This window comes from Balearica regulorum, chromosome 4, assembly GCF_011004875.1.
Source record: "Balearica regulorum gibbericeps isolate bBalReg1 chromosome 4, bBalReg1.pri, whole genome shotgun sequence".
NCBI classification, from domain to species: domain Eukaryota; kingdom Metazoa; phylum Chordata; class Aves; order Gruiformes; family Gruidae; genus Balearica; species Balearica regulorum.
Genome location: NC_046187.1, coordinates 53,640,355 through 53,652,613, shown reverse-complemented (window position 1 = coordinate 53,652,613; position 12,259 = coordinate 53,640,355). Strand labels below are relative to the sequence as shown.

The 12,259-nt window shown below is 34.6% G+C and overlaps 1 protein-coding gene across 1 annotated transcript in view; it reads right to left on the bottom strand.

Moving 5' to 3' along the window:
* The window catches only part of NFXL1 (nuclear transcription factor, X-box binding like 1), a 49,497-nt gene that overhangs the window by 26,514 nt on the left and 10,724 nt on the right, over positions 1-12,259 (bottom strand). Inside the window, exons 11-15 of the mRNA XM_075752209.1 lie at positions 11,607-11,697; positions 8,572-8,692; positions 7,781-7,937; positions 7,094-7,185; positions 3,593-3,614 (exon numbers count right to left, since the gene is read on the bottom strand). Coding sequence (XP_075608324.1) covers positions 3,593-3,614; positions 7,094-7,185; positions 7,781-7,937; positions 8,572-8,692; positions 11,607-11,697 — 483 coding nt within the window. The remainder of the gene's footprint in view (positions 1-3,592; positions 3,615-7,093; positions 7,186-7,780; positions 7,938-8,571; positions 8,693-11,606; positions 11,698-12,259) is intronic.

The following is a 12,259-nucleotide window of genomic DNA, read 5'->3' as shown; positions in this document are numbered from 1 at the left end:
TCTGAAATGGCTAAATGGAGGTCGCTACCCTTGCTACAAAAATGAGTATCAAAGAAGCCATAAACTCCAGGAGGCTGATGAGCTGAAGAATAAAGAATGCAGATAAGAACCAGAAGTACTTTACAAAAGCTGATTGGAAAAAAAAAAAGAAAAGGAGGCGGCATCACTTTCAGACTACGGGTCTTCCACAGGATAAGGAAGGAAACTTTCAGAAGCTTTCCAGTTCATCTCCCAAATGCATAAAAGCAACTGACTGATAGATCAACTGGAGTATGAAAATAAATATCAGGTACAATAGGGCAGGGACATTCTGGAAACATTCATAAGGTATTTAGCCATAAAGATGAATCTCAAAGTTTTACATAAAATTTTACCTAGATGCAGAGTAATGGTCTTCCTCCTATAAATGAACCACAACTAAAAAAAAAATTAGAATGATAAAACATAGCATTAAATTCCTAAAAAAAAAAAAAAAAAAGAAGAAGAAAAAAGAAAAAAAACACACCAAGAAGAAGAAAAAGTTCTATCTATCCAAGAACAGCAAGACTGGTATTACAGGATATTCAAAACACTCATCACAGAAACAAAAACAGAATGTTTCCCTTCCTCTAGAACATTTAATGAAATGAAGCAACTAGAAGAGAATTAAATACAGCAGATAAATTAATACCATATCCAGTTAAGATTTCCTTGTTTGTAAAGCCCATCATTTACCTTGTATGGGCTTTAATTACTGTTTTCCCATAAAACCAGATTTTTAATATAATCCTAGCTCTAACCATTTGATTTTAAAAGAGCACATGTATGCTACTGCTACGAAATGCCAATGCTTACAGCAGTTCAAAGAAAAAGTAAAACATCAAGTTTTCATTTTGGGGTGGCAGCAACTGTTGCTGATAGGTGATTTTTTCTGACCTACAACCAGAAACAAAATTGAGAGCTACTCTTCTAGTAGAAGAATGAAGAGTTATTAATTATTCTACATATATTTAAAATCATCCAAAATTTACACAGTAAAATTATTTAAAAGAAGGCTACACACTGTAGCTAAAAGAAATCTTATTTTAAGTAGAATCATACTTCCACTGAACACAGATTTTATACAATTATATACTCAGAAAAGTAGTTTTAAGTCTTATTTCAAGCAATAAATTGCTTGTTCTAAATACCCAAAGACATGTAAGAGCTCAAACTAAATCAATCCCTTAAAAATGCCAAAGTGAAATTAAAAAAAACCCACAAAAATAACCCCAACAACCAACTCCAATATCTACACAAAATTACTGTCCAAGTAAAAATGTAGAGACAGTAGATTTGTTAATTAGACAATTCCTAAACTGTCTGCTTTCATTCTCTCTTCTACTCATTTTCTGTAGGCATCCCATAAAATACAAGCAAACTTTATAACTCATTTCACTCCTAGTTTGTTTCTTTTAACCCTCCTCCATTATAGGAAGTCTTAACAACAGTCCAACATAAGTAGTAACATGTTACAGTATTGAGCCCATCTTCACAGAAGAGCTTTGCTTGAGAAAATTGCTAATTTCATCACTTGTGAAAAATTCACATTTCTCAGTGACAATCCCCTCGGGGGCTGGAAACTACTATAGGAGGGAAGTGTTCATAAATACATACAAGTGTTTTCCCTTGTTAACAAAAGTAAATTGTTGGGAGTGAGATTACTTATTAAGAGCCCATGTGGCCATAAAACACTGAACAGACATGACATGTTTTGGTTTTTTTCTTTTTAGAGATCTCAGAACAACATAAAAATGTGCAATGCACATAAAATACACTGTAAACACCCCCTCACACACATTAACAAATCATTCTTTTCTTTGACTGCTATCAAAATCTCAACGATTAGGACACTTCATTCCATGCCAGAAACTGCTAAACTTCAGCAGGAAAGAAGCACTGCACTCTGCTGGCTGAGAGAAGGAACGTTTCGTCTAGAATATCGTACAGCATCAATAAATCTACGTAATTAAAGTACAGACTCCCTGGGATTTTTCCTTATTTTGTATACTAGCCCATAAAGAAAAGATGACCCAAAGCCATTGATTGATTCTGCTAAGACTACTGTGCAACAGAGAAGGGATTTTTTTTAATTATTCTGAAATAAGTAGTTATAAATATGTAGTAATTGGAACCATTTTCTCTAATAAGAAGAGCCATACTGTCCTCTGTTACGGGGAGGGACATGAACTTCACAACCATGTACATCTGAAGAGTACCAATACCAGTAATATTGTCTAGAGTGAGTTATATATTGGGTCAATTGACCACAGCTTCTATTGTGTTTATGCATAAGTGCATGAAAATTAGGGTGAGATTTGATATGTCTTATCACAAAACATGTCACCGACTCGATAAAACATTGGTTGATAACACCAGCAAGTTTTACTCTGGAAAGCAAAAACAAACCCCAGCTGTTTCAACAGCAAATAGGCAGAGTTGTTCTTTTCATCCATTTTCACAGCACATTTTTCTTTAGCAACCGACAAGCTGCAAAGTAGCTCTATGGAAGCTGTGTTCACAGCTTGGTTGGCTTAATAAAGGTGCTGCACAAACAGGCTGCAGATATATAAACTTTGTTAACAACATTTGTAGATGCTGCTACCACATAATCAAGCCACCATTACAACACATACCAAAAGATCATTAAAGAAGGTCAAAGAAAAATGGGGGTGTCTTTAAATATTTTTAAAGTTTGCACTGTTTTCAAGAAATTTTTTACTAGCTTAAAATGAAAGTAGGTTTGTTATAGTATTGTTAACTGCATTTTGATAGTGAATTTATGCCAGACTTACTAGTAGACAAAGCTATAATAGCAATAGGGTTTTTTTTTAAAAAATTAGTTTAGCAATCCTCTCTTAAAATCAAGAAAAAGGAGTTGATCTTAAATTTCATGACTTTTAGAAATGACTGTGAATAATGATGATAGTTTTTAAGCTTCAAGTGTCAATTAGATTTTCTTCTCATGTAAGCCAAAATAGGCAATGACTTCATCCAAAACTAGAGAAGGCTGCACACCAAAAAGACAAGCTAATAAGTAACACTAAAGAAGTCTCCACTACATTGTCTGATTTCATTCATGCATGCTTAGATCCAAATCACATGAGACTTCTCCTGTATGACACTGTGTTCCTTATCCTTTAAATAAATTAAAAAAAAACCACCCACCAACAAAAATACCATAGCAGTTTCTAGAACTGAGGAAAGTGTGTGACAGAGAGAATAGTAACCACAGAATGAGGAAAAAACACCCAAACAGAAGTAGATAATGAAAAAACACCCCCCCAAAAAAATTGAAACACCATTTAAACAACTGCAAGAATACACAAATATCTTCATGAATCATGAGTTTAAATTTCTGTCCAAGAATTCTAAAAAGTCAAGTAGTTATATATTCTTGAAAAAGGAACTAAAATACCTTGTGATATGTAAGCCCTTGTGATAAGGTACTTCATTGGTTTTAAAATGTAAAACAAGACATAATATTTCTCTTTAATACTTTTTTTTTTTGCAGACTGTCAAAGTGAGACATATATGTCATATTGCACTTAAAAAGGCAGTTTCCATGACTCACCTCATGCTGCCCAAGACACTCCCTGTTAAAGAGAAAAATCAGAGATTTAGAAAACATGTATATCTTTAATAAGGGACTTAAAATAGTGATAGTGCTTTTCACACAAAAATAACACAAGTTGTTTTTTAAAAGTACAAACTAAGAGAAAATCATCTATCTATGCAGATCAATGCCTTCTCTTTTTCAACAGCTGTTTGGACTGCTGTATTTTATGATGGCAATCCCAAAATCAGTGTTTCATGTGCAGATTATAGTTGTGTACGAAATTAATAATTTTTATTTTAGAAAATTACCTGAATTGCTTCCAAATATCTTCCCCTTTGGCTCTATTAATATATCACTTCATATTTTTCAGTTATTTTAGAGAACTATCTAGTCTACTCTTATGTTCACAATTCTATCCCTTTTAGAACGGTCTACCACACCTAGAAAAGAAAAACTGCACACTGATCAGAATTGTGAAGGTATTAAAGGGTGACTCATTCAAACACTGATCTCCTAAAAATTAAATCTATCTTTTGCTCACTTTATTTTGAAAAGTATCTTGTTCTTTTTACCTCTAATTTCATATCTGTCTCTCCTTATTTTGATTTCTCTACTGATACCTTAGAAGGGGAGTAATGAAAACATCATTAATATTCAAGCTAAAAATACCTGTAAATCAGTTCCTAAAAATTTCTATTAAAAAAGTATCCCTGATAACTTCTCTAACATAAACCAACTACCAATAGCTACAGATGGTCTTTACGACAGCAGGATATTAACAAAAGCAATCTGTCATTCACCTAGTAAGAAGTAATAATAATAAGAAGATGTAGCACAGGAGCCTGTTCTTAGCTCTACACAGCTCAATTATCTTATATCCAACCTAATCTTCCTGTAACCAGTTAATTTGGCTTCTAGGACCCCTGCATTCCATTGTAGCATGCTTCAGTTCCACTGCAAGGGGAAACTGCTTAACCAGCCTGATTGCCTTCTGCCAGGGAACCACTGAATCTGCAGATGAGAGGCTCCCCACAGCAACCTCGCATTCAAGTTGAGATGTAATGGTGTCAGATGAACTACTAGATGCATGAAAAACTGGCAGGATCACTGGGCTCCAAGGGTACTGGCTAGCTGTTTGTATCCTACTTGGACACCAGTTACAGGTGGAATTCTTCAGCCTGGGGCCTATCTTGTTTAATTTTTGTTTTTCCAGTAACTTGGAAGAGACAAAATGCATCAATTTTGCAGACAATATTAAAGGACAGTGCAGTCAATATATTTGACGGCAGGGATGTCTTTCAGAAAGATTTAGACAGATTGGATAAATAGGCTGAGAGGAAATTCATGAAATGCACAAACAAAGTCCTGCATCTGGGACTGACTAAATCCCAGCAACACTGCAGGCTGGGGACTCCTGGGTTGAGGATATAATGGTAACTTCCCCTTAATGCTGAAAGACAGGCTCCTTACTGAGCTTCATAGCAGGGAGGCAAGAGACAACAATCATACTCTTAAAACAAGGAAAGCTCTGACTGGATACACAGTGGAGGAAATAAATAAATCTATCAGTATTAGTATAATCAAGCACTGAAAGAGGTTGTCCAGAGAGGCTGCAGAATCAAGGTACTTGGGGGTTTTCAAGGTCCAGCTGGACAAAGCTGGGGCAAATTGGTCTGAATTCAGTACTGATCTGCTTTTAGCAGGAGGCTGGACTAAATGACCCCATCCCAAGGTACCTTCCAGCCTCAATGGTTCTGTGAAATTAATACAGCAAATAATTTTCCAGAAACTCCCTTTTAACTATTTACAGAAACAGATACCAAATACATTCAATTCCAAATCTCTGGCTGCTCATGTTCAAAGATACTAAATTATTAGAAAAAACATCAAAAAGTATTGAAAAATCTCAGTGGTTAAGGATGGAATCCCCACTAACATCCATCCATCTAGAAGAGAATTATTTAAACTATTCTCCATTATCATATTCGTTCAAATGTCACCATTCTAGCAATGATTCTAAAAACTATGCTAATGATCTAAGAAGGTGTCAGGTATTTTACTTTGTAGCAACACATTACTTTATATCTATGGTTTTGGTTACTATTATTATTTTGTTAATTCAGGAAACTTCTCTCATATCACTATCATTTAAAAAATAAAAAAAGAACATTACGGTTGCAAAGATCAATCAAGAGACCTAGGATATTCCAGAATTAATGTGATCTAATGCTAATAGAACCTTAATTTGCCTCAAGCACTATGAAATGTAATAACGCCTCCTCTAGTTAGAAAATTAAGTACAACTTTTCCAGTATGGCTTCCTTCTCACTTAGCAGACTAACCTCCTCTGGGGAAGTGTCTTCAAAGCAAAGGAGGTGATTTTGAGGTTGGAATTTAAAGGAACTAGGAGACATGCCCTACATAATGCATGATGCTACACAATGACCTCTGCTGAATACCTACATGAGACAGTTTCTCCAGGCATCTACACAAATACTGAAACCAGACAGTTCATAACTACCTATTTTTCACCTTTTAGGAGTCTGGCTTTTAACTTTGAGCCCAAGTATTAGAAGTACGGAGCGGTCACAGTTTTGAACAAAAGTACAACCTATCATAGTACAATCCTTGAGAAATTAAGTTCTGAATATATCTACATAGAGAGTTAAATGGATATTTTTGATCATCTTCCTTTGTCTACTTCTCACTTTGTAAAATGAGTACACAATATTCCTTCATTAAGGAGGGATGTTTAAAAATAGGCACTAATGCCTGTGAAGTATGCAGGATTTAAAACAGTAAGAGACTACAACACAAAAACAGACCAAAAAACCCCCAATATTTCTTTTTTCAGATAAACGTTGAATTCTGAGTCCTTATTCCACAATGTTAACAGAACTTCTATCAAATTGAAAAAGAATGGTGAAAAAAAAGTCATCATCATTATATCTTTGCTTACATCCTCAGCATCATCACAGAAAGAGTTGATTCGGCTCTAGTTAAGGAGCAGAACCTCCTGGACAAGTCAAAAATAGAAAGGAGACAAGCAGATGGGATGAAGGGCATCCACCTGCCATTCATTAGCACATAATGACTGAACAACTGAGAAACAAAATACCAATTCATTACCCAGAAAACTACAATCCCATAAACCAAACAAGATAGAAACTATATGGAAAAAGTTGTATGTTACTGTAGACTACCACATTACGATGGCTGTCTTCGCAATTTTCATATTTTTCTTTTAAGGTAGCATTGTGCCCAACACATATTAGAAACAACCAATCTTTACTAACACTGTCAGTCCTTTCATATAGTGAGCACACACTACAAAAGTGTCTATTAAGCAACCATCAATGCTCTCAGTTTTATGAGAATGGTGCTCACATAGACTCATTGCATGTAAAGGGAAAATATGATTATTTTCATGTCCGTCTCTACAACAGTATGAAAAGAAAACAAAACCTCTTTTCACAACAAAACTTTCTTTTATTTGTTTTCTTGTTTAATACTTACACTGGTATAGGAACCTCACAGGGAGGGCATGGTAATGCAGTTTGAATAAAAGCTGGCTCAGATGGCTGTTCCCAAGGACCTGCAGACTGATGCTGAGAGCAAAAGACAACACTATTTGAATACAAAACATAATTGGAACTATCTGCTTGACCATAAATAAACATATCATCTAAAGAGATCACAGTTCTAACAAATCCACTTTCTAGTAACTAACTTTTTACTAATGGAAATTTCAACACACCCTACACACAAAAAATTACAATTTCATCCTTAGCATGGTTAGAGATAGGGAAATGAAGGCCTGTGGCCAAACAATTTCTCACTTCTAGCTTGTGCAGATTTTGATGGTTTAGTAAATATACTTTTTTTTTTTGCTATTATGGTAAAAGTAATTGATACATTTGAAATTAAACATTTGTAACACAACTTTAACAAAAATCTTATAATTTCTCGAGTAATTGTAACTGCTAAGAACTGCACATTCAATGATACATATTACAAAATTAACTATATTGCAACAAAGAAGCTAGAACCATTTAGTTTCTGGGGTAAGCAGTAGGCATACCTCTGTGCTTGATTATTTATTTACTCTGAACTCCAAAAGCCTCCAACATAAGATGAAGGTCAAACAACTGTTGCTCATTCTTCAGAAGACAAATAACACACCACTTTTCACTATTTACTTACTAAGCCAGTTTGCTTCACAAGTGCTTCATCATGGCAGGAAACAGGGCACAAATGACCACACGTTAACGTTTTCTGGCAGGACTGACGACAGGGAGGACATCGACCAAAGTGACAATAGTGTTTCTCTTGGGTAGGATGATGACAGGTAGGTGGTCGGCTGAAGTAAAATCCAAGAATGAATCAATATGACAGCAAGAAATATGACGTTATAGTCACTGGACAGTTATGCTCAAAATACAAAGAATTGAGACGAGTTGGTTTTTTCAAATGAGTTTACTTCTCACCTTCAGCAGTGGTTAATATTACAGTAAAATTATACAGGAGTTTTAAATGAAATGAAAATCAAAGTTGGGTTTGTACGTTCAAACAGCTATTTCAATCCTAAGTCTACTCTGTGCTAAGTAATCTTGCTACACTCCAAAAGAAAATATTCTACTTTTTCCTTTTGCTAGTCCAGTTTTCTAGGTAAACTGCCTCGTGGAGGTACTTCAAAACGTACCAGAGATGACTTGAAGAAGGGAGTGGGACTACAGAATTAGAAGTGCTCAGTGGGACAGAACCCCAACAGCTGCAAGCTGCTCCTGAAACCACAGCATCAAAGAGGTGTCTGATAGGAAGGAGTATTGCTAATCTCCATCCACACAGTCAAGAACACAGAAAACTGAAAAGTATTATCTATAATCATATTAAAGGAATAATTTTTGCCTTTCAAAGTTATATTTTACTACTTTCTTTTAGGACACCTTAAATTCCACTGAAGAACTAGAAACATCCACACTTTCTATACTGACCTGCACAGCTGCTTGCATTTGGGAGGTTTGATGGTGCGCTCTCTGCCACAGGGCACTTTCATGACAGTTTTTCCACAATTACATTTCACATCTACAGTCTCTGGACACGGATTACAACTACCTAAAATTAAATAAATTAACAACATGATAATCTGGCTAAGCTACTGATTATAAAAATTGGTAAATAACATAACTCTGAGTATGCACACAGTATAATTGTCCTATCTTGATTGATCTAAATAATAGACATCTATTAATTTTTTATTTCTGCTTAGTTTCAAATCCCTCTTGGGAAAGAGAATTTCACCATTCTTAAAGAATAGTAATAATAATCTTGATTATTCTACAGTTGTTAACTGGTATCAAGTTAGAAACAATCCCACTCACATTTTAACAAGTCAGCATTATTAAAGCTCAGTCATTTGGATCACACAACACTAAATATTTGCTGTTTATATTTCAGTCTTATTTACATATGAAGACATGTCATCTTTCATCTATATTCAAAAGAAAAAAGAGACATTAAAAACTGGTACAATAAAGTTTTGCAGATTTCGTACTATATTGTTCATCCTCTATGTATAATTATTTTTGAAAAGATCCTCCCTCCTTTATAAAGTTACTCACGCTACTACTTGATATATTTAAAAAAAAAATCTGTAAAATATCTATGTTTTAATTTACAGTGCTCTCACGCTATTTCTTTATCAAGTGCCAACTGCTAAGTTTTACTATTAATTAACAATAAGAATACGCATCTTCTGAAAAAAGCAAATTTAGACATGGGATTTTGGCTTACTAATCATGTTGCATTCTGAAACTTAAAGAAAGCAATGCTTTGAAAGCATTATTTCATATATTATTTGAAAGCAACTTTTTAAGCAATCCTAACTTGGTAGCAGGATCTGAGAAGCAATGCTTCAAGAAGCAGATCTTGCAATGACAAAAGGCTGCAAAGTAAACTAAGTTGTAATATATTATCAACACACAAACAGCTACTTTTACAAAATAAATTGAAGGTCTAAAGCTATGCTGCCCAGAGTGGCTAATATGTGTACAATTTACTTAAATATTCTATTAACAAAGACGACTGCCTACATTCTCAAGAAGATGAAAGGGCAGAGATCACATATGAGCCTAAAGTAAGGTGAGAGCACACTGTTCTCAAATCAAGTGTTATAATGTACTACAGTAAGAAACAAAATATTTCTATTCTCTGGCAACACATTTAAATTTCAGCAAGCATGATTAAATACTTAAAAAAATAGATATATAAAAATCAAGCCACAAACAGAATAGATTATTTTTTTTCAGGGACCTCTGCTAAAGGCCAAGTGCTTATTATCAACAACCTCTCATAATTCTGAGATCAGGTACCTTTTCTAGGAGGTATACTATTTCCTTTAAAATCAGTGGTCACTGAGATCTGACAGCTCACTGCAAAATTAACCTGACCTGGTATTACACACTGAAGGTAAGATAATTAATCATAACTTTCTGCAGCTATTAAAATATTGGTATATAAGGAGAAACACATGAATATAAGTATTTTGAAATCAAAATCATTGCCTATATTAGGAATATTGTCAAACATTCTGACAAGATACTACAAATTGTACTAGACTGTTAAAGCACACAGAAGTTATTTTCTTTTCTAAATTTATCATCTGATGTCATAGTTAACAGCTTCATGGGATGCAACTTTTGGCAAGAGTTAGCACTTAAATATTGGCAATTGAACTGTTTTATAAGTTACATACACTTTAACATGTATGTATTTGATATTTACATTCTCAAAGTTAACTTTTGGGTTTTTATAGGAACTGATTTATTATTTTTATACTGCTGTTATTTATTAGAAATCATTGTCACTGTACATTGGCTGTAAGATGCAAACAGTATCAGATATAAACAGCTATTCAATTTAAAAGTTTATCCTATAATGCAGCATTAGCTCCTTAGTTTTCCAACTAGAATTTTATTCTATGATTTAGTTATCAACCAAACTAATGCAGAAAAACAATGTTACCAATTTTCTTCTGACAGTACAAAAAAAATAAATAAAATAAAATGTATTTCTAGGATTTTTGAGAGGTCTGGAGGAGGCAGAAGAAACAAAGGGGAAGAAGAGAAGGGGCACAGTTAACAGAACAAACGACTAGTTTGTGGTGACAGATTTAATAACAGTTTAACTGGGACAAGTACCCCATTTACCTGTCCTGTCCTTTTAAGACTCACTGCCTCAAAAGCAAGATTGGCTGAACAAGTTGTGAACTGTTTCCCGGGCTGTTGCAATTTATAGTCCAGAATACTAAGGGAAATTACATAGGCTGCTGTTTCAGCAGGGCAGCAGCTTCTGTGGGGAAAATTGCTGAGAGGGCAGCCACTTTTTCAGTCATTCCAATTTAATCCCCTGCGAAGCGAAAGTCAAAGCAATTGGCCAGGATAAAAACTGCCAAGTAATTTTGGCCGTTTTCAGCATCTTTTTAACGAAGGTCACTGGATGCAGAAGTAAACTTTTTTTTGTTATCCTTCATATAGTCAGTAACAAGTTCTTATTTTCTCTTTTATGAGTAAGATACCAATAGACATTCAAATTCCATCCACTTTTTTTAATTTTAAGCCCACTTGTATCACATGTTGTATTCCAGGATTTTGAAAAACCATCCAGATGCAACCAGCACCATCATTTTCTGTATGTAATTGGACTTTGTTATGCATATTCAGTAAACAGAATTATTTGGGGGGAAAAAAAGTCAAGCTATGAATTTTGAATTAAGCAGCTAGAAAGGGGACAGAGCATTTTCAGAGGGACAATGCTAAGCAAAATTACCAGGTAAAAACTCAGGTTGTCATTATTTACGTCCTTAAGCTCTAACCAGCACTAAAAACCTTTCAAACACACTGCCCCCACAAAAAGCCCACATGCAACAAGGGACAGAATTCATTAAGCACTACACAGAGTCATACAAGCATGAAGTCTGGCAAAAATAAACAATGTTCCATCACTACGGGGATCCTTCACCTGTTCTTACCTCTGTGGCAGCCTGAAGGACATTTGTGATTTCTGCAGCCTAGAGTCCGCCCACAGACTTGATCACAAGGTGGACAGTTTCCAGAACAGCACTATTAAAAAAAAAACCAAAACACAAACCTCTATGTAACTGAAATCTTAAACATTTCTGGTATAAATTTGCCGCCTTCTACTATCTTGTTTTTTCAATACTTCTTACAAAAATTTTCACGCGATTTAGTCAAATTTCCTCAAGTTCATGCCAGGTATAGAGAGAAGACTATCTGTAAAGTTGTTTTAAAAAAAATCAAACTACAAAATAACAAGAAAACACAAAGTTGAAGGCATCATTTCAACAGACTAAAAAGGCAGAGGGCTTCCAAAAAGCATAAGAACATTTTATAAGTTCAAATTATTAGAATATTTTAATCAAAAATAATTTCAGAAGATTACATGTAGGATATCCAACAGTTTGCCACATTACAATTTCTTCCATTTTTATGCTATATCATCCCTGGCATAAAAATATTTTAAACACCTTTTACCTTTGTAGTAAAGGTCAGATAACTTTAGGATCAGTTATCTACCTTCTGTTCTTACATAAAGTAGTAATGTGGAAGAATCGGAACACATCACAGCACCACCACATTGGTGGATGCCAGGTCAGAAGAGAAT